At 38.0% G+C, this 23,935-nt stretch overlaps 1 protein-coding gene across 1 annotated transcript; it reads right to left on the bottom strand.

Annotated features, from left to right (window-relative positions):
* Positions 1–876: 876 nt before the first annotated feature.
* On the bottom strand, positions 877–20,296 carry LOC129451722 (interleukin-1 receptor-like 1). The gene is made up of 9 exons (XM_073854745.1): positions 20,135–20,296; positions 19,113–19,278; positions 16,622–16,775; positions 16,477–16,545; positions 16,145–16,268; positions 14,349–14,479; positions 11,016–11,162; positions 10,514–10,678; positions 877–9,726 (listed from the first exon to the last, which is right to left on the bottom strand). The coding sequence occupies exons 1-9, from the start codon at positions 20,245–20,247 to the stop codon at positions 9,335–9,337; spliced, it is 1,461 nt and encodes a 486-aa protein (XP_073710846.1). The 5' UTR covers positions 20,248–20,296; the 3' UTR covers positions 877–9,334.
* Positions 20,297–23,935: the final 3,639 nt, after the last annotated feature.

The following is a 23,935-nucleotide window of genomic DNA, read 5'->3' as shown; positions in this document are numbered from 1 at the left end:
TCCATTCTGTTATGAAACAAAAAATGCAGAAAACTTAGGGGTACACAATAAGAATGAGTTAAACAGAAACTTTAATCATCCCCCACAAAAAATTTAAATAAAAAAAATTAAGTTCATCCCTTTTTCTTTGACCTGAAGTATTTTCAGGGTAGCCTGGTCCAACCAGACTCTCGTACATTCATTTTTTATTTGTACAGAGCAGTGGCGGCTCGTGACTGCACTTCCGAGGATGCGCTAATTCATAATAACTGTTCGGATTGTCACGTGTGTGGTTCCCTTTTCCAAAACATGTCTCATGTGTGTGGAGAGATCCTGTGTGCATCACATGTCCTGCCAAAACAAGTGCCCGCTGGAGATGCGTCAAAACCGTTTATGATAAAAGAGACGCTCGACGCAACACGCAAGACACTCCCTTAACAGTAACTCTGATTACGCATGAGATTGTGCGAATATCTGGCACACGCGAGCGTCTCCTTTCAAGTTCAAGTTCAAGGCAGCAGGCACTTATTTTGGCATGACACGTGATGCACACACGATCTCTCAAAGCGCAGAACACATATTTTGAAATGACGAACCACACACATGACAAGCTACATACATGTTGTGACGAACTTTGCATCGTGAGCTTCAAAATAAGAAGTCACCAGCCGCCACTGGTACAGAGAGTCTGGCCACGCTACATTGCAAAGCGTTACTTCCGTTAAGGAGGAGAAGTTTAAAACTATTGGATCTGCCCAGAGTCACTCTGAGTCTGCCATAACCAATTGCTAACGTTTGGTCGTGATGTATATCTTGGACCGAAACCAGCCGGAAAAAACAAGTACGAATAATCAGACAAACAAAACTTAGCAAACCTGGTTCTTGCTCCGGCTTTAACTTCTGTATATTCGGCAGTTTTGCAACAACGGACCGAATAGATTTTCTCACGTCTTTCTCCGCTGCTATTACTGAACTACATCTCAAACCCACGCACAACCTCAAAGTCATCCTTCTTAGCCACCCCCATCTGTTCGCTGATTGGTCCTGCAGATTTTTGCAGGAGAAAACCAAACTCTACAGAGCAGACCCAGACGTAGTACTGAAACGAAATGAAAATTAAGCGGAAGCACGTAGGAGGGCGGAGCCAGGCTATTTTCAGGGTATCCTGCTTCATAATCATTGTCATTGTTGCCATCCACTTCTTCACAATCCTCCATTTGGTGGCCTTCCTCCCTCAAGAGAAAATTGTGTAAAACACACGCAGCTGTGATAACCACTGGGACTTTTTTAAGGTCTTCCATTGGCAACTATTTTAGTCATCTCCATTTCCCCTTGAGAAGGCCAAATGCCCTTTCTATCACAACTCTGGTTGAGCTGTGGACTGTGTTAAATTTTTTCTGTCTTTGGGACAAGTGCCCATTATCTCTGTATGGTGTAATGAGATATGTGCTGAGTGGGTATGCAAAGTCTCCAAAGCAGGTTGTAGTCACTTCTCATCACATCCTGGAGATGGCCATTTAATGGGCAGTTTCGAAACACTCTAGCATTGTGCACAGACCCTGGCCAACCGGTGTACACATCCAGGAACATTATCTGTGATGTACACACTGATTGGAGTTGAATACTTGCATGTCCTTTCCTGTTTATGTAACTGTTTCTATGGAATGTGGGTGCTGGGATGGGAATGTGTGTGCCATCGATTGCTCCAATGGCTCCAGGAAATCCAGTTTTGTCTTAAAAGTCATTTGCAAACTCATCCTCTCATCCTACTCATTGTACAAAAGACCTTGCAAATGTTGATGAAAAAAATGTTCAATCGGACATATTAAACCAGTCTGCAACACCCCTGAAGCTCTCTTGGTTTGCTAACAACCAAATAGAGCACAGCAATTTTTTCTCAAGGTTCTGTTTACAAGGAAATGACCAACTTTCTCACAGAGAGCCTGAAGAAAAGTATATGCAGCATTTATAAGTTTCTACATCCCTATGATGCTATAAATAAGCTAAGACAAATCTTGCTATGGCTGTTGTATACACACTGATGCACATATTGCTTTATACAGTAGAATTTATAAATATTATGTATTAGTGGAATTGTAGGTAAATGAAATTAACATCAAAATAAATTCACTAAGAGCAAGTACATCATTTGCACGTTTACTTACATTACAGGCAAAATAACTGAAATTATAAAATCACAGGTATAGATCTGGAACTAAGTCTGTCAAAATATTTAGTAATTGCTATGTCTTCTGGTCCTTTCAGTTGTCCGGGGTCCGCGACACAAGTGGGAATGCTGCATTGATCTGCAAACAAATCCTCTTCCCAGTAATGCGCGGGTTGATCCGAAATGAGCGGGTGCCTGCGATTACGAGTCATCCAAAAATATTTTTTATGATATTCGGGTCGCGGTCAGTCGGGTCGTTTGAAATAAAGATAACTATTTTAAACAATTACAACTTGTAAAAAATGCGGGCCAGGTCGGGTACACTATTTATTTTTTATTTTTTTGCGGACCGAGTTGCATGCGGGTTATTTGGAAACGCCTGGAGGGTGCCGGTTGTTTTGTACATTGACCCGCGCATCACTGTCTCCCACGTCTCATGATATTTCAGTGCCGAATTTCCCTTTTATTATGTTTCTTTTTTCCAGCACCAACTGGGACAGCAGCAGTAACTGATCCTGCGTCCAGTTGGGCTTTCTTTTCCATTTTGGGGAGTTCATAGTCATTTATTTATTACATTAGGCTACTTTAATAGGAGCAAGATTTTTTTGCTTTAAGTAGTGTATTTATAGGATGTCAATTAACCAAGCAAGTGTTTATGCAATGTCGTTTTTCATTATTAGGTAATTTGTGGTTTTCATTACGGTATAGGCTACCTTGATTTAATTTAATTTCATTTACGACTTTTCTCTCTCTCTCTCTCTCTCTCTCTCTCTCTCTCTCTCTCTCTGCCTTTTCTGCCTTTTTAGAATTAAACTTCACTGAGGTGTGCACAAACATGACATAATATATGCATTTTGATGACATTACTATTATTATTTTGTGTAGGACACAGACATACTGTATATCAATGTCGTAATTCCATGATTTGGTGCGTCTGTGTTATGTTCCGAATTACCAGAACCACCACCGCTTCACTCTGCAGACATCTGTCATGTTGGACGTCCATATCAATCACAGTACAAGTCTGAGGAGGAGCAAGAGCCACCTCAACTATCCAGTGAGGAGTATGAAGAGGAAGTGCTGGAACCACCGGCAGAGCCAGCAATGGATTCTTCCTCACCTGTCTCTTCCAGAAGATCCCTAGCCCCTGAGTACCCACATGTCCCTCATGTAGCCCCAATTCCTGACTGTCAGACTGAGCACTTACAGCAGTTACTAGAAGTAAGGAATCAAGGTAAACTAATCCAGCGCTGCATACTAGGCAAAGGCCACTCCTTACGGTCTTGTTCAGTACCATTTCCTGAAACATTGGCCCTCAGTTAGTAGCATCACAAGCCCAGCATACTGCAATGCCACCCCAGGCTACCACTAGTGACTTCAAGCCCTTTCCTTCTCCACCTTGGCAGCAGCTTCCTTGTCCACCTCCTGTAAGCCATGCCCCTGCCAGTCAGCCCTTAGTTCAGTACTGGCAGCACACAATTCCTTCTGGCAATAGTCACGGAATTGTCTCAGGCATTACACACGTCACGTCTCAGGCATAGACTACAGTATTTAAAATAGCATATATGCATTAGTTATATTTTCAATTTAATTTATAGAGCAATTCCTGCAAAGATTTTAGGTTAACTATAGTCTATAGAAGAGAGTTAGTGTATGTCGACTCGCAACGGAGTGGGCTGGGGCGTGGCATCACGATGGTGTCTCTCTATCATGATGTCAATCAACCATCACAATGATATCCTCCATTGGCACAATCCTGATGGCCCACTCTGCCCAGCCAGCGTACCAGCCCCGAAATGTGCAGCCTTCACCACCATACTTCTGCAGCCTCACCAAGCCATTTAGCCTCCCCTTTAGGCCGACTGCACCCATATAGTAAGATAGAAGGTCCCTCATTCCCTGATCTTACTAGAGAAGATGAAAACCAATATATGATGTTGAAGATGGCCCTAGATGAGATAATGGAGATGCCTGCTATCCGTATAGGTGATTGTAGAGGCCTAGATCAGTTTTCCCTTAGAGTACAAGCCTTAGTGGTTCTCCTCTAGTCCATGGGTCCCAAAGGTCTCTCTGAGCTTACCTGTGGCTCACATGTCGAACGTCTACTAGAGAAAATACCCAGTGAGCAGTTTAAGAGAAGCATGAGTTTGAGTAGACCAGGTCCCCTATGCTATAACCTCCTAGATTTTTCCTCCTGGTTGCATCAAGAAACCCGTTGCCAGCCCAGAAGGGAGAGAAACCTTCAACCTGTCCGACCAAGGCCACCACCCTCTCACCAAACATCTGCAGGTCCTATGCAACATCAACCAGAGGCAAGTGCAGAATTTCTACCCAAACCATCCTAGCGATTGCAATAAAGTGCTGCTAAAAGTAGTTGAAGTGACCCTGCATAATGGAAACAAGTCCATATACACGTATGCCATATTGGATGATGGGTCAGAACATACGATCCTTCTACATCCTGCAGCCCAGAAACTCCAGTTGATAGGGGAGTCTGAGAGGCTGAGGACTGTGAGACAGGATGTCCAGACTCTAAATAGTGCCACCATGTCCTTTACCCTCATTCCAAAGGCCCATCCAGAGAAAACATATGCCATCAGGCATGCTTTTACTGCAGATCAGCTTTCTTTATCCAAACATTCTCATCCTGTGAAATCCCTCCAGTGGCGCTACACTCATCTCAGACAGATTCCCTTGAAGCAGTATGATAAACTAAGACCACTCCTACTCATAGGAGCTGATCATACCCACCTGATTACTCCAAGACTGCCTGTAAAGTTAGCCCCCCCTCCGCCCCATTAGGAATCAAAATCTGTCTCGACTGTATGTTACAGGGCCCCGCTAGAGATCTTGTCAGCTCTCCCTCCACAAAGTGTCATAATATCTCGTTTAAATGTCCACCTGATGACATTCACCACAATGTCCAAATCCCCTCACAGGTGGAGACCTACACCAGAGAGATCCAGAAGCTAGTTGATGCTGTGTGTCATAATGAAAAGGACCGCATTGTATTTGATTGATCTGTCTCCTATCAGAATAGATGCCTGAATTCACAATTAACTGTCTTCAGAGTCTCCCCACACCAGATGAAGCTAAGGACCTTCTTCACTGCCTGCGTGCAACCCTCTCCTCTAGTGGCTTTGACATTAGACAATGGGCCAGTAATGACCCAAAGGTCATTTGTGATCTCCCTCCCAATGCTAGGTCAGACCAGGCAGAGCTCTGGCTGTCACACCATCCTTCTCTTGATCCCATGGAATCTACTTTAGGACTTCATTGGAATTGCCATACGGACACCCGGAAATACAGGCACAGAGCCATTGAAGCTACTACTCCAACCATGCATCACATCTACAGAGTACTTGCAAGCCAGTATGATCCTCCTGGCTACATCCTCCCCTACACAACAAGAGCCAAGATAATTCTCTAGCATCTGTGGGAAAAGGCAAGAGAATGGGATGACCTAAACCTTCCCCACAACATCCTAGAACCCTGGCTTCCCTGGGAAGGAGAACTCTCTAATCTCTCCTCAATAGTACTGCCCTGTTGTTTTATCCATTGGAAATCAGACAGTCCCTCAGCCATCCTAGACCTGCACATCTTCTGTGATGCGTCAGAGCAGTCTTATGGTGCAGTCGCCTACATGTGCACTGAATATGATCAACAGGTGAATGTGTCCTTCCTAATGGCGAGGTCCCGTGTTGCGCCCAAAAACAACTCTCTATCCCTCGACTTGAACTATGTGCAGCCCTCTTTGGAGCTCAGCTGTTCAACCTCCTTCAAACAGAGCTGACCCTCAATATCAGACAGGCTACTTTATGGAGTGACTCTACCACAGTCCTCTATTAGCTTCTCTCAGACTCATGCCGCTATAAGGTCTTTGTTGGAACCAGGGCAGGAATGGTGCTATGCGGGTTCCCAGAGCAACCCAGCTGATGATCTGACTAGAGGAAAGCAGTTGTGTGATCTAAGTGAGCCTTGCAGGTGGAACCAAGGACCTGCCTTTCTCCTGCAAACCCCTGACCTGTGGCCAACTAACCCCACAATAGATCAATCCAGTAGAGTTACGTAAGCCCAGTTTCTGTGGTGCCATATTTCTTAACCAAAATCCCTCCACCTCTGACCCTACCCAATTCACCACCTTTCAGGATCTCCTTGACTCTACCGCTGCCTCCCATCATGGGTTGACAGAGCCTCCTGCAACACCATCAGCAGCCACCTACCTAGATGCAGAGATTGTCATCCTAAGACAGGCCCAGCTGGATTCCTTTGGAAATTATCTGGCATTTCTTCAGACGCACAAACCTCTTCCACATCCCAGTCGTCTTCTCTCTCTTGCTCCAGAACTAGATTCAATGTCAGGCCTCATTCGAGTAGGCAGCAGGTTACAACAAAGCAATGACCTAACCCCTGATTTTATTCATCCAGTTGTCCTAGACCAGGGGTGTCAAACTCAAGGTCCGCGGGCCAAATCCGAGAGCTTACAAATCATGTTAATTATGTGGCCCAAGAGAGCTTACAAATAATTTAATTGTTATTATAAGTTTTATTTTTGCAGGTTATTTCCAACATTGATTTTTTAGCAGCCACCAAAATGAATTTTTGTCCCGCCAAAGTCTTTTTGTAATGTAATTATAGTGATAATGTTGATGATTGCAGGAGAGAACAAGCTGTGCCCCGCACGCGCGCACTACTTGAGTGGCCGTGTCTTAATGCGAAGGCTGCAGCCTCCGGAGGTCGCATATACAGGCTGCATATGTCTTGTTTCAGAATATTATCAATTAAAAAGTTGAATATTATTCTTCATTTATAGTAAATAGTTGTAATATGCGTATGACTTGCAAATGTAATGGTCAGTTAACTTAAATAAACCAGGCTTGATGACGCTACATATGCAACCCCAGCAGGCTGCAGCCTTTGGATTTAAAAAATCTATCTGCTCTGTCTGTCTCTCCCTCTCTCGCGCACGCTCACGCGGATCCAGCGAGAAAATGTTTTCCATCTCATTTACAGAAATGTTTCGCACTGGGATTAGTTTACAACGCGTCTATTCCCGCTAAATACGCGAACTAATGACTCATCTGAACCGATTACTTTTAATAAATGATTGAAACTATTGATCTGTATCCTACAACACTGAACTCATGAGACGTCAGTCAATCAGACACTCAAAGCCATGTAAAAAAGTACAGCTTTTTTGCAAAGAAGGCAAGAAATGACAAGCAAGAGTATATGTGTCTAATTTGGTAGAGATTGTAAAACTCTTTATTAGTATCTTAAAATGCCTCTCATTTTCTTACCTGCACAATAAGGGATAACAGAAAATTTTGAGTGTACTTGCATACAACATGCGTTTTTGTCACCACAATTATTTTTAAAATAATCTGTAGAATGGTTGAACTCTATACACTTTGTCATCATTTGCCTGGGCTTCTACTTGTATTAATTGAGTTATTAACAAAACCTATAGTAATCAAATGCACAGAAATAATTATGCAATGTACAGTAATAAAAGAGTTGATACATTAATACCGTCGTTCAGATACAACCGGCCCTTTGAGAGCAACCATAATGCTGATGTGGCCCTGGATGAAATTGAGTTTGACACCCCTGTCCTAGACCCTGCCCATCCAATTAAAAAACTATAATTAAAGCTGGTGATGACCACCTACAGTACATCATCCTGGGGGCCAGAGAGGCTATTCGTTAAGCTGAGAAGGAAATTCTGGATTCTGAGGGGTCGTGAGGCTATGCTAAGTGCCAGCAGTCCCGTGCCAAACTCCTTAGTCCCCAAATGGCTGATCTTCCTCCTGCTCGCCTCCTGCAAACCTCCCTTTTTTCCACCGGGATAGATTGTTTCGGGCCCTACACTGTGAAAGTTGGACGGCGGGGTGAGAAAAGGTGAGGAATTATTTTTAAATGCCTGACAACTAGGTGTGTACATCTAGATCTACTTAGTCACATGAATACAGATTCCTTTTTAATGGCACTAAGGCACTTTATAGCTCGTAGAGGCAAACCTTTCAAGCTGCTTTTTGACAGAGGTACCAACTTTATCAGGGGAAACAGAGAGCTACAATAAGTCTACCAATCCCTAACCTCTGACCTCCAGGCAGTCCTGGCTAAACAGAGGATCTCCTTCAAGTTCAACCCCTCAACGCACCCCGCTTATAAATGTTACCCCTAGGAGACATTATCAGGAAACATAAGTTTCACTGCTATGCGGATGATACCCAGCTTTACATCTCCTCACATCCCAGCGAAACACACACGTTTTCTAAGCTAACAGACTGCATTAGCGATGTTAGTGACTGAATGGCACATAACTTTCTTAAGCTCAACTCCAATAAGACAGAGATACTTGTTATTGAACCGAATCGCTACAAACATAATATGTCAGATTACAAATTGCACATAGATGGCTGTGGTGCCATCTTCCTCGGTTAGGAACTTAGGTCTGATGTTCGACAGCAACTTATCCTTCGATAGTCATATCGTCAACGTCTGCCGCACAGCATTCTTCCATCTTAGAAATATCTCAAAAATACGCCATATACTGTCTACATGTGACGCAGAGAAGCTTATCCATGCTTTTATGACCTCTAGAATAGACTATTGTAACTCGCTACTTGGGGGATGCCATGCAAATCAGGTAAACAAGCTTCAGCTAGTTCAAAACGCTTCCGCAAGGGTACTTACTCGATCTAAAAAGTACGACCACATAAGCCCAATTCTGGCATCTTTACACTGGCTACCAGTTAAATATCGCATACAATTTAAAATATCACTAATCACCTACAAAGCTTTAAATGGCCTAGCACCCTCATATCTTAGAGAATTACTATCAGAATACAATCCATCACGCACACTACGGTTGCAAAATTCTGGTCTATTGACTATCCCTAGACTATCAAAAGTGTCTAAAAGTGGAAGATCCTTTTCCTATTTAGCCCCTAAGCTCTGGAATGATTTACCAACTGAAGTCCGAGAATCAGACACAGTCGATCATTTTAAATCTAGACTTAAAAACTTTTCTCTTTAACAAAGCATTCACATAATTTGTCTAGTAAAGGTACTTAACTCGCAATAGTTATTTTTACGGAACAAAGTTATCTAAGATTAAGTCAAAGATGTGAATTCAATCTCATTATTAGATTTTGAGACTTCAGCCTGGATTTAGAGCCTGGATCATATTTGTTCATTTTCAGTCTGAATCTTGTGATAGTTTAATTTTACAGATGTTTTCTTCAGACAGTCTTTCTGACATGATGGAACGGGTAATCTGTAGCGCACTTGTCTCCAAAACCTTGAATTTGTTTTTTCTCCATCTCTCCATTGTAAAGGAGGATTGTTTTTGAGAAGATGCTGCAGTCCGAGTGGCAGATGTGTGTAGTCCTGGATTTCTTCTAACTGGATGAGGATGACAGCGGTGTCTCCCTGTACCAAAGCCTGATGGAGTCCCACCTGAACATCATAAGCTTCAGGAGAACCGCTGTGTTCTTGCTCTCTGTTTCCTGGAGTGATCATGAAGATAAGTCTTCGGCTGAGCTCTATCTTAGTTTCGATCAGATTCATGCAGTCTGGTGATGGCACAGGAAGAGAGATATAAGTGAGAAACAGTCCAGCTCTCAAAACATCTTACACAGTAAAAGTATCGGCTACAAAAAGGTTGCTTACCACAGTGCTAGTTCAAGGATAACATAGGCAGCAGGTTGTTATCGCGGAAAGTGTGAGCGGAGGCATTTATTTTGCAATAACAACCTGCTGACGCTGACCATACATTATCCTGTTTATTACATCGCTATTTACTTCATTAATAAGGTAAGAGACATTAAATATTGATTTGAAATATTTCATTAACTTATTTTTAATGAATGCAGACCTTCCACAATGAAAACACGTTTACTTTCTTACAAACCTGCAAATGTCGCAACTGGCCAATCAGATTCGAGCATCTCAAAGAGCTGTGTAATAACTAATGTTACCAAATACAACTTTAAAGTGTTACTCAATAATATTTTATTAAATTATTTTAAAAAGACATTTCCTCATGGTTTTAAAAGCATTTATAATTTTCAACAAAAATACCTCCTATACTGTGATTACCACTGTGATAGGTTTACTACGGTAAGTACAGTCATATAATACTTTATGAATTAACATTAATAGAAACTCTTCACTGTAAAAAAAATGCAGGATGAAGTTAAAACCACTTGGTTTTGCAAGTCACTTCGACCTATTATTTTAAGTTTTGGCTTGTTAAAAGTTTGCATAAATTGTTAAATTAAAGTCGCATAAAAATGTTGATTTGACAAAAATGCAGTGTTGTTGTTATTTTACATTTACGTAGAGGTTTATGTGATGTACCTTCGCCTGGTAGATCATCTCTACCAGGAATGAAAAGTTTGTAGCCGTAGTTTTTCTCCAGTACCGTAGGAAGTTCTTCATTAATAAATTCACTTAAACTTTTTTCTGATGTCTCGTCTAAGTTGTTTCTCTGGTAAATCACATAAGCGTCATACACTTTCCCATCTGTCAAACAGATGAACAGATTAAACATTGCAAAGGTTTGTAAATAGGACAATACAGGCATTATAATTATAAGTTAAGAGCCTGCTGAATCAAGACGGTTATTAAAGAAACTCTGCTGTCGTTTTATCATCCTAAACCAATGTGCTGTTATTTTTGAATTTGATCAAATCTACATAGCTTGTTCATATAGAGATCACATCACAGTCATATGGATGTTTATAAGCTTTCATAATGAGCTTTGACTGTGAAGAGTTAAAGAGGTAAAAGCTTACTGCATACCGGTTTTCATGAGCATGAACTAATCTCTTAAAGTGCAAATGATTGATTTTTTCTTCACCTTCTTTTCTGTTGAGCTTCTTGAAAATTCCTCTGACTAAAAGCACAAAATCTACAGCGAACATGTTGACTGCTCCGGTGATCAGCAGAAAGAGAAACAGCACACAAACACAAACTGAGATCAGCGTCAGACTCGATACTCCCACATCTGATGAAGATAAACACAAAAACATCAATACTTTTGATATCACTCTTCTAAAAGAGAACTCATATATATCTCATTGCTCAGTTAAAATAAAGTCAGCTAACTTAATCAAAATAAGTTAAAGAGCCCCTACTACATTGCTAAAAAGAACGTTATGTTGTGTGTTTGGTGTAATGCAATGTGTTTGCGGTTCAAAACACATTTTATTGTTGCACGTCTATGCCCCGCCTTTCTGAAACGTTCCAATTTCTACAAAGCTCATCGTTCTGAGAAAGTGCAGTGTGCTCCGGTTGGCCAGCTACTTAGTGCATTGATGGAAATGTGACGCTCCTTATCATATTTGGAAGATTAGCTTCCAACAGAAGATAACATTGACATTACTTATATGAGCTGAATCTGATCCAGAAATTGCAGATGAACAAGCTGATCGATCAACTTTGTCATCCCGGCTTGAGCAGAGCGTAACAGATTGGTACAGATTGGATTTTTTTAAAATTTATGGCAGCTTTTTTAATCTAAGTATTGTCTGTATTATCATTTTAAAGCTGTAACATAACTAATTTTGACAATGACACTTCTCTTATCCAAAAAAATAGGCAAAATATGTTTGCTATAATCCAGTAACTATGAAGTTACATAAGAAAGGTAGATTAGTAAGCATCTCTAATCTAAACCTATTTATAGAAGTAATGTTTCCACACAATATTAATCTGGGCTGCTCTAATTTCCAATCAAGGTTCCTCAACAATGCCAACAAAGTAAATGTGGCGTCTAGTACTCTAATTTACATTTTTAACATAACAATATAACCTTTTAATAGACTTCTTTTCATTCACATCTTATAACTGTTTATCAAAGCATTTCTGTTGTGAAATAATTTTGAATTTCAGTGGAATGGATATGGGCAAAACGTAATGTAAACTATATTTCTCAGCTTCTGCACTGTAAAAAATACTTTGCTGCCTTAAAATTTTTGGTTAAATCAACTCAGATTTACAAGTCATGTGAACAGAGATGAGTTGTCACAACGTATAAAATATAGTTGAGAAAAGTTAACTTAATTTTATAAGTTATAACAACTCACCTGTAGTTATAACAACTCCTCTCTGGTCAAGATAAATAATAGTAAGTTGAAATGACTTGTAAATTCGAGTTGATTCAACAAAAAATTTTAAGGCAGCAAAGTATTTTTTACAGTGTGACTTCTCTTCAAAAATCATATATCTATATATAAAAAGGGATATTTGCTATGAGCAAGGTTTTTTGTTCCAAGCTTTAATTCACTGCGATTAAATGTAAGCTACTTAAAGCAACACTATGTAGTTTCCATGTAAAAATGACTTACAGCTCCCCCATGTGGTTGAAAAGCGCAACAGTGCCTGGTATCAGACATTCTTCTGCAGGCAGGGGGAAGGGCTGTGTTTCCTACCCTCCACCGCCACTTTCAGAGTGTGCTTGTAGCAGCTAGGAGGCTGCTCAGGTTGCAGCAACAGTACAATTTGTCCAGTTAAAAGTTGTTCTATCACTGAAATAATTTTAGAGACATTATTTAAAGATAAAAAACTACATAGTGTTGCTTTAAAGGTGCAGTGTGTAATTTTTAAAAAGATCTCTTGACAGAAATACTAAATAATATACAAAACTATATTATCAGGGGTGTATAAAGACCTTTTATAATGAACCATTATATTTTATTACCTTAGAATAGGATGTTTTTATCTACACACCGAGGGTCCCCTTACGTGGAAGTCACCATTTTGTGCCACCATGTTTCTACAGAAGCCCTTAATGGACAAACTTTTTTTACTAATTTGTCTTCGTCGATGACCTGTTTTTCCGGTGGCGACTAGCTTCTCTATCCATTTCAAAAGCGAGGGAAGAGCAGTGGACTGAGCCATTGGTTGCAATTAGCAACCTCACCACTTGATGCCGCTAAAATTTACACACTGCACCTCTAATATAGCAACGACATTGTGCAGCAAAGCAAAGCAGGCAGAATAACTTAGATCAGAGCGCTAACATTAGCCGTTAGCCATCCATATAATATATCCGTTGACGCTATTTACCTTACATAACTATAAATATACACTTTCACAGTAATAGAGGCATGTGACGTCACTTTTGGCGAAAGTGACTGCGGTAATGCCCACTGAGTGGCAAAACGTCTGCGTCAACATCAGCATAGCGCGAAACATGCATCTAAAATGGGAAAAGTAGTTGTGTGATCGACTATGCTAACAGATTCAGCAAAAGTTATGTGTGGACTGCAAAAACACTCAAAGGAGAAGTAAATCAGTAGCAGTAGCCATATGTCGGGTATGTACAATTTAGGTGGGATGGTTCAATAGTCTAGATGGAATCTATATGTCCATCTGTTTTTATGTATTACTTATTTTATTTAAAATAAAGCAGATATGGAGGAAATATTGTGGTTGATTTTTAAGTTACCATGCCAGAATTTTTCCTGGCATCACAAAAAAGTTCAAAGTAACCAAAAATAATAAATAAAACAGAATTATTGTATATTTGTTGTTTTTGGCTTGTAACCTTAATAAATAAGTTTATGATGACAAAAATACTATTTTTAAGTAAAAAAAAATAGAAAAACTTTGAGACAATGCGGCTCTGAAGACAATTTTATTTATTTCCCCACCAATGTCAAAATCAAACTTACTGGATGTATAGACACCATTTCATTTTTAAAGAAACTCACAGTTTAAAGAAACACTTCAGTTTTATTTGTGAGATGAAATTTTAGACCTACCAGTATTGTTGCAGTGAATTTTGTGAAATTCAATATTGTGTAGCTGTTTTTGTTTTTATTTACTTAAGTGATTTTGTTTTATTCAGTGTGTTACTATCAGTTGACACTAATAGCAAAGTAAATCAGTGTTAGTATTGTGAAGTATTAACTGTCCGCACATTGCACTTTAAAAATGAGTTTTTAAGGTTCTTGTTGGTGAAATAGAATTGAATATATTTTTCCCCTCTTTATATATTTGAAATCAAATAAGATGTCAAAAGTAATCTAAATGTAATCACGTTATCAATGATGTGTAATCTAAGAGATTATATTACTGACTGCAAATTTTGTCATGTAAGTCGTAATCAGTAACGGATTACAATTGATAAGTAATCTACCCAGCTCTGGTTACATGTTGTGTAAGATGTGTTGTGGTAGATGTTCACCTCTGCTCTTCAAAGTGACCGATACAAACATCACTTCATACGAGTAATCAGCAATACACTGAAACACAGACAGGTCCACCTGAGAAACTTCACTGATGGTCAGAACTGCATGAATGAACTCATCATCCTCTCTAGAGAAAAACAGACAGGCTTTCATTATTACTTTAGTTTCATTGACATTCAGGCATTTTCCTTTTCTGCAAAGTGATGAGGAGAACATTTGAGCAGTTGCACCCATGATCTTAGCGGTGCCAGCGTCATGTTAATGATCTACTACTTTAAAGGGGCCATGGCATGAAAATCTAACTTTTTCCATGTGTAAGTGCTATGATTGGGTCCCCAGTGCTTCTATCAACCTAGAAAATGTGAAAAAGATCAACCCAGTAACTTAGTTTTAGTAAACCATTCTCTACAAACACATGAAAAAATAGGTCTTTGAAATGTGGCTCTCCTTATGATGTCATAAGGAGCTCTGATTATAATAATACCGCCCCTTAATCTGCACTATCCAACCACAGCACTGACATTTAGTGCAGATAAAAAGAAAGAGAGAAAATAATTGACAGCACAATTGAGTTTCAATTGCAACAAACCACCATCAGTGTTTGCACTTCATCAGCTCATTCGCATTTTAAAGGACACACCCAAAACGGCACATTTTTGCACACACATACAAAGTGGTTATTTTAACATGCTATAATAAATTATCTATATTGTATTTTGAGCTAAAAATCACATATGTGCTCTGGGGACACCAAAAGATTTATTTGACATCTTAAAAAAGTCTTGTGCCATGGCCCCTTTAAACTATGGTAGACTCTTTGTAGTTACATTGTCAAGGTCCTGTTGCTTCCACAACAAGTCCCAATAAAAGCAAAACTGACAATTCTTATTTTTTGTGTAATATTGCAGTGTTTATTATAAACAATTTATCCGTGTAAAGCAACCCTGCCGCACAAGCCCTGAAAAGGAAGCCAAAACGTCTTGATCGCCCCCCGGTGACTGGTCCCAGTATAGGTCATAAAGCCCACCTCCCCATGTTATTCAATGGGACTTGAGACCAACTAACAATTTAATTACACTTCAATTATCTTTTTTCCGAAGCTGCTTTGTGTCATTTACTGTAGTTTTTATCACGCTGATGTAAATTCAAGTGTTTTTAAAATAAGTTTGTTTTTAGTTCGTTATTTAATGCTATAAAAACGGTGGTGTCACGTCATGATTGACAGCTGTGATATGCACATTCTGCGAGAGTGAGGGCGGGGTCTTGATTTCGCGGCTTTACTTCCTGCTCACTAATGCGCAGGACTGGTCCCGAAATCCCTAATGCGCAGACTCAAGACCCAAGATGTCAGCGCTGTATCGGGACTCTGACAGCTTCACTTTTCACCAATGGAAGAGAGCGAACGGGCGTCATCCATCTTTTTTTACAGTCTATGGTGTAAAGTCATAATTTTTTATTTACGTGACGTGCTTCATAAATTGAATCAAAATAAAAATTTTTTACTTCTTGTGGAGATCATTCTCTGATGATGTCAGTTAGATGGTTTGGGCGGAGCATCTGTTAACTCCGCCCTCTCCAACTGTCAGTCTGATGCCAGTTCTATTTCTGAATGAAACGCCTACTGTTCTATATCCAATCAAAGCACAGTGGAAAACACTAGCCACGCCCACTATTTGCCTCAAGTGACATTCTGTTTCACTCGGAAATACGTCATAACGGCTTCCGCTTTACGGGAACTTTAAGGTTATAACTGAAATCTATAGATATGTAGAGTTGCTAAAAGTATTTTTACCTGTATTCCACTTCATATCCAAGCACTTCACTCAGCGTGGTCCCGTTTCTTTCCCAGTCACACCAGCACTTATCTTTCCCGAAGGATCCAGTGAACACAGAACATGTGAGGACAATTTCTGTACCTGAAAAAAAGAGCAAGAGAAAAGGGGGAAATTGTTATGATAAACTTATTTATTGTATTTGTTGACTAGACCTGAGGAAATATATTAAAAAAATATGATATGACCCCTTTAAGAAATAGCAGTAGCCTATATCTGATAAATGTCAATCATTTTTGCTGAGGAATTCCATGTCATGATATTATTATTATATGAACTGATCTGTCCTCACCCATATCAACATAAAAAATGGAGTTATTGACAGGAAGAATGATCTGTGGAGGAATAATGGCAGATGGTTCTGTAGATCAAAAGAGAAGATCATCAGAAACAGAGATCAGACCTTCAGCACAAAACAGGTGATGAATCTACTGTACCTGTAATGTAAACTGGACGAGATCCAGAGGTGTTGTACTTTCTGCCGTGATGTTCCCATGTACAAACACACGTGTAAATACCTTCGTTTTCTTTTGAAGCATTACGAATGCGGAAAATATCCCCAGACTCTTGAGTTGAAATGAGAGAGAAATTCTTCCAGAGAAAGAGAGAAAACATTTGCATGATTAGTTTCAGGTCACCATATAGAAATGAGTTCAGTTTTATCTTTAAAGCTCCAGTGTGTACTTATTTTAGTTAATTCTTAGCAAAAACCCATGTTTTCTTTCAAAAGTATGTGCTCATTCATGTGTAATTACTTCCACCCCACTAATCAAAGTATTCTCGTAAGTGTAGAATCTGCTATTTAAAATACATACCGCCGTAGCGCTCTCTGGCTGAATCCATGTTGTGCCTCCATCTTTGAAATACATTCGCCGACGAGGGACATTCCTGAAATTCAAGCTCCGCCTTTCGCGTTTCAGACTACACACTGGTTGCACGGAGGTTGCATGTGTTGGCGGTATACGCCATCAAGACAGACTTATTTCTGAATATTAACAATTATAAAGCTGACAATTATTCTTAGTTAATTGTAAATTGATGTAATATGCTTATGACTTGCGAATGTAATGCTCAGTTAATTTAAATAAACCAGGCTTGATGACGTATGCAGCCTGCGACCTGCGTAGACTGAATCCTTCGGCCGCACGCCGTGTTACCTGCGATCTAATGCTTTGATTTGAAAGCCTGTTAAAGACATATTCTCGAGGACATTAAAACAAGTCGCCAAGGAAGCGAAACGGGGATTTTAAACAACAACGCGACAGGAAAAACATCAAGACCAAAGTCAATATTGGAGTTAGTTTTCCAAGATGGGGCTCAATGGACACTGAAGTTGCTAAGTTACTTTATATCTTCACCACAGGTAATTCAGCATATTCGTTTACATCTATACAGTCTATGTTGTAAACTTGAAGTTTTATAGTTCTTTGGCTAACTAAAGCATGTTTATGCAGTTAGTGTAAACACGCATGTGGTTTTGTGTGCTCGAACCGCCACACGCCGTCTCTCCGCCCATTTATGTAATCTGAGGTACTGAGATAAATGTTTTTCATATTTTCTGACCTCTAGCACAAACACACGGTGTACAGCGCTATTTTTAGCCTTTCATTGATAAAACGCCGCTGATCTGCGCGTCTTTCGTTTCATTTTACAAGCGTGTGAAAGTTGTGCAATCTTATTTCACCAATATCAGAGAAAGCTCTTACATATACACGAACATGTAACGTTTACTTAAAACATAAGCATTGGACTCTGACATATTAGTTTCGCGTCCATTTAAACCTGTGATTACTCCAGCTCAGGATTAAATGACAGGAGAGGGTCTCGTCCACAGACCATCTCCTCAGTAATCTGGAAAGAAGCGGTCGAAAATGGACAAAAAGAGACGGATTTAAACACCAAGTGTAAACGTAATGTCTCTCTCGTCCACTTGTGATCTGATCGACGAAAACACATCTAAATACCAAGTGTAACAGCCCCTGTGATATTTTTCCTCGCGTGGATGAAAAAGGAGTGTCTAAGCTACGTTTATGGTTGTTTTTTGTATGTGATTTTAAGCGGACATATCATGAAAATCAGACTTTTTACATGTTTAACATAAATCTGTGTGCTTTGACGGATCACACGATTGCAAATTGTTCATTTTTTTCATCGCTTTAGCTTTAGCTTTAGCTACTGGAAGCCATGTTAACCTTGACATGACAGGGCCACCGTACTAGTTAAAACGCGTTCCGAATGGTGGGGGCTAGAGCGTAATAATCAGTTGGTTGTCATATAGATTTTTGCCGCTAGATGGGAGTAGATCCTACACAGTGGGGCTTTAATTTAACACAGAACAACTCATTAAGTTATAGCAGCAACATAACAATGAATAGTTGAATAGAAACACAGACACGACTTTAAGAATGTTTTTGCTTTAAAGTAAACATGAAATGTTATTCACACCCTACTGTGCTACTGTAATGTGACAAATGTTAAAGTGAGAAAGGATGAAACATATAAGACATATAAGACAGGATGAGATTTTATCACTGGAAAGAGTAAGAGGGATTTGTAACGAAAGAAATAAAATACATTTTATTTAAACAAAATGCTGATGAATCTTTGAATCAAGAAAACTTAAAAATAATAAAGTGAATCAACAGATAACAGTGCTCAAGCTGCTATAGAAATAATACAACGTTTCTTTGTTTTATTCGTTTACCATCTCAAATCTTTCTGTTCATTTACAGGTTTAAATAAAGCCCTGCATATTGTCATTGTAATATATAACCTACAGCTGTGGAAAAAATTAAGAAAGCGATTCAAGATTATTTTCCGTCTTGTCTATATATATACTGTATATATAGCAGAATGTACCTTAACCCACTACTAGTTGTACTAGTTGTAGTAGTAAAGACATGACAGCAGTCTAAAGAAGCTTCATACCTTATACCAGATGAATGTTCCGTTTTGATTTTCACACACAGGACAGGGAATTGAATTCGAGCTTTCCCTTGATATTGAAATGTCAGAATATAAAAGATTTGGGCTAAACTCTTCATAAACCACAAGGTCCCCTTCAAATTCACGACAAGTTTGATCCGAAAACCATCTATAACACAAGATGACAACATACATGAGTTACAGCAAAATGACAGCAATGAAGTACATACACTAAAAAAATTCACAGCAGTTTTGTTAAATCAACGTATATTTTTATGTTACTCAAACTTAAAAAATTAAGTTAAACAATTTTAACTCGAATTTATAACACTGTTAACCCAGATATTGTCTTTACTCAAACAATCAAGGAAACACCATTAATATTTTTTGTTTTGAAGCCAAAGCTTAAAAAGTTTAGTTGATTTAACTTTTAAGCTTACAAAATCTATTAAAGTAAAACATTCAAGTAAAGTGAACTTAAAATTATTAGTTCATGTTGTGAGGAATACCCATAATCCTTTGCGCCGTTCAGGTGATCAGTGTTACCGTACATGAACCCTGTTCAGAACACTTTATTGTATTTCTCTCCACTGTACTTACAATGTATGTCAAAACACATTTTTTGTGTGTTTCTGTGGAGAATCACGTTTATTCAATGATTGACTTAAAGTCATTGTTATAATACCATTTGTAACATCAAAAGTAATATAAAGTGATAAAAACTAAAGTTGTATGCAATAGGTTTTCTCACACATTTCTAGTAATGTCATCTTATTGGAAGAAATTAAAACATTAAGTACATTAAACTTAAAATTAATTGTTATTTCAAACAGGCAAAAGTAACACTTTTAGAGCAACGAGTTTCCAGCAATTTTTAAGTTCAATTAACCTGTATGGGCTTACAGTGAAGTTATGGCACTTAAAAGTAGTTTAATTAGTAGTTTGAATTGATTTGCTAAACCAAGTTGTTTTAACTTCATTTTTATAAATAAAGAGTTCATTGATTTAATCTGTGTGATACTCACTCCTGTGTGATATAACGTCCTGTATCTTCTAGAGTTAACTGAAGGATGTATAACACAGATCTGTGGTAATGCACACGCTCGTGTTCCTCTGTTCCAATCTTTTCCAAACTCATCGTTTTATTGATATTCTTAAACCAAACATATGAACTGTTATATTTGTCTTCTATATGTCTCTATGCTAGAGAGAGAGAGAGAGAGAATCGCAAATATTATTTCTATTCATGTAAAAATATTTGATACACTTAATACTAAATTATTATTATTGTTGCTATTATTAGAATAATTTATATTTTAAATATGGATTTTAAATCAAAAAATTAATGTGGTCTCAGATTTTAAAATGTACATTTTTCCAGGAATTATTTTAGTTAAAGGTTTTATTGAAACAGCACCAATTATCAGATTCAAGATTTTACATTTCCTTTGGTGTGTAAGTGTGTATTAGTTCATGTTAATGATATGCAAAAGGTCCCAATCCCAAAGTAAACGATGATGCGAGTTATCGTCATCAACTTAAATCTCTTTTTTTGTACTACAACAATTACACGGATTGTAGTTTACTTCCTGGGATTGGTGAGACAAGACCGACATTATCACAATTCCTCCCGCTATTACTCACAGCCTTAACTTTAAAGGGATAGTTCACCAAAAAAAAAAAAATTCTGTCATAATTTTCTCATCCTCATGTTGTTTTAAACCTGTATCAATTTACTTTTTTTCTGATGAACACAAAAAAATATATTTTGATAAATGATGGTACCCATTGACTTCCATAGTAGGAAAAATAAATATAATGTAATTCAAGTAGAACCGTCAACTGTATGCTTACAATCATCTATCAAAATATCTTTGTGTTCATCAGAAAAAGAAACTCAAGCCCTATTCACACGAGATTAGTATTACCTGGTGACCTCTATATTTATACACTCTCAGAAAAGATGTGTTAATTTTTGTGCGTTAAGCAATGTGCTGTTTCAATAATAACACAGAGATGGGTGAATTATGGGAAAATGCATTTAGTGTGTTGTCCCAGAATCAACACTAATGTCTTGTTTTTAACACATTCGTTCTAATAGTGTAATAAATGTGGAGGTTGTCTGTGATCTTAATCCCGTGCGAATCTGCCGCACTGTAAAAAAATTCAGTAGAAATTGCAGCTGGTTGCCGGTAATTTACCGTAGATTTAAATTTATGTTATTTACTAGCAAAAGTTTGTTTAAAGTTAAATAAATAAAAAAATATTAACAAGTCTTTATCTTTACAGAATAAAACTACACAATAACAGCCTCATGCAAAGCATTCTTGTTCATTTAACTTTGAACAAAATGTTGCCAGTAAATAACAAAGTTAAATCTACGGTAAGTTACCGGCAACGCAGCTGCAATAACACTGTAATTTCTACAGAATTTTTTTACAGTGGTCTGTAATTTGTAAAGTAAAAATTCCCCCGCAAATGATCTACAATATTTCACCCAACACTGAGGTCCTGTGATAATATTAGTCCAGCCAAATCAAAATATCTATAATTTTTTCAAAACTGCGCTTTTTTGTTTCTGCACCTCTTGCACTGCAACTGAAGAGCGCAGTGCGCACAAATACTTTACAGAGACGCATCCTTCTGATTTTTATTGCTTTCCATGTGAAACTTGAAGGTTAAACGTGCCTCTAAATCTTAGTATAAGGATACATAAAGTGTTGTGAAATTAACAAGACATTTCAAATCTTCACTTTCAGAATAATCATCATCTTATATTATAAATAAAATCACTCATAATTAATAAATGTTGATTTCAGTAAGATGTGCTCAGTTATTGTCATGTTTTTCCAGTTTGCTAATATAAAATTCTCACCTGTGTAGTTTGTAAAAGTAGAGACCTGAGTGAGTTCAGTCAGGAGGAAGATTAATCCCACCTGCTTCATCATCATCATTATCATTATCACACCTGTACATCAAACAAAACAAGTAAAAAATAAAAATCCTTTCACCATCATTATACAACTGTTATCACAAACCTTTGCTCTATAGTACACATTCACAGACAGGTTGAACTAGTTAATGCGTCAATCTAGTACACTGTAACACATTCAGACTATAAAATACCATCAAAGGTGAATTACCTTAATGCAACTGGATGTGTTCCACTGAAGGTGAGAGACGTTTTTCAATGTGTGAGAGTCAAAGTAAGTGGCACGAAAGAGGATGTATTTCAAATTTTTTAAATATCGTATAATCTGTAACTTATCTCCCTTCCTTGTGTTTTCTCTTGAAAACAGGATATTAAAAAAAGATTTAAACAGTATGAACAGAAAGTGCATAAAACATTCAAAAGATTATTTAATTTAGAGCAGGATTAGTTAAAAACTAACTGTAAGTCTATAAAGGGTTAATGGAATGAAAACACAGTAACAGTAAATGGGCAAATGCTATTACCTCTTTATGAAAACATTTCCATTTAGCTTTATAACTTTATGGTTGCTGATAAGTGCCATCAGAAGACGCTTCATTAGAAATGTCATAAAGTTTAGACATGCTGTAATATCTGCATTGATGTGAAATTGCTGAGAAATTTGATTAGAAAACCTTCCTGTTTGATTTGTGGGAAAATGTTTTAACTTTTGGCATTTAAAGAAAAAACTCGAGAGCTGCTTGAAACAGAAGATTAAATTTAAGTTGAGTATTTTGTGTAGTGACAAGCTTTGCTGAATTGCAGGTTAGTTTATAGACAAGCAGGGATTAAGGGGCCCTATAGGCGAGACCATGAAAATGGGCCCCACTGGTGTAAAAATGGTCATAGTAATGCAATAAGTGAAATTAAAATACACAAAAATGAAATGACAATTTATTTTTTTCAAGTGTAGAAGTTTTTATGCAACATATTCAGCAACGTTGTTAACAGAACTACAGTACTGTCTGTATCAATACAGATATCATGAATAATTACTATAAAGTAGGCTATTCTGTATACTGTTTTTGAACCTTATTATATACATGTTTTAGTATCTAAGAATTGACCACAGTTTACTATAATAGATAATATAGTATAATAGTATTTTTCATGTGGGTAAATTTATACAAGGGTGATGGACTTTTTCTTGATTTTAATTAGCATATACATTAAACAATGTAAGGCAGGACATACCTGTACAGTGAGATTGCTTTTCTTCCTCTGTGTTTCTCTTTTCAGCTCTTTAAGGTATAGATAAGGTAGATATTTAAGACAGAGCTAAACAATCGCGTCATTAACATTATGCAAATTAGCAGTGGCGGCTGGTGACTTCTCTTCCCAAGGCCGCGAATTCAAAATATGTGTTCGCTGCGTCATGTGAACCATGTGCATCATGCGTCATGTCAAAATAAGTGGCTGCTGCACATTTGTCAAAAGGGTTTATGATAAAAGAGACGCTCACATTAACAACATAAGACACTAACTTAACACTATAAACTAACATGAAAGTACACCTGAGATTAAACGAGTATCTGGCAAACACAAGCATCTCTTTTATCATTATCAAAGTGTTTGCAGCAGACCCTTATTTTGACAAGATGCATGATGCACATAGATTCACTTGACGCGCCAAACACATATTTTGAAATGACGAGCCACACATATAACGGTCTTCATACATGTTATGATGAGCTTCGTATCGTGCATCCTCAAAAAAGAAGTCATCAGCCGCCACTGCAAATTAACCAACTCTGCTCCTATTTTGTAATGTTTTCTGTCTTTATTTATACTGATGTTTTGTATTTATTATCATTTTACTGTCCATTGTTCTGTGGAGAGTTTATCCTGTTATTAA

The sequence above is a fragment of the Misgurnus anguillicaudatus genome, chromosome 17 (genome assembly GCF_027580225.2).
Source record: "Misgurnus anguillicaudatus chromosome 17, ASM2758022v2, whole genome shotgun sequence".
In the NCBI taxonomy this organism is placed as follows: Eukaryota; Metazoa; Chordata; class Actinopteri; order Cypriniformes; family Cobitidae; genus Misgurnus; species Misgurnus anguillicaudatus.
Note: the sequence above shows the minus strand (reverse complement) of the source record. Positions and strands in the feature narration are given on the sequence as shown.

Bases quoted from the DNA above. Each gene is read 5' to 3' on its own strand.
- LOC129451722 (XM_073854745.1), bottom strand. From the start codon at position 20,247: ATGAGTTTGGAAAAGATTGGAACAGAGGAACACGAGCGTGTGCATTAC. The intron at 14,480-16,144 runs GTAAAAATACTT...GTTTTTCTCTAG, and splicing joins GGATATGAAGTGGAATACAG to AGAGGATGATGAGTTCATTC. The intron at 9,727-10,513 runs GTACATCACATA...TGCCATCACCAG, and splicing joins AGATGATCTACCAGGCGAAG to ACTGCATGAATCTGATCGAA.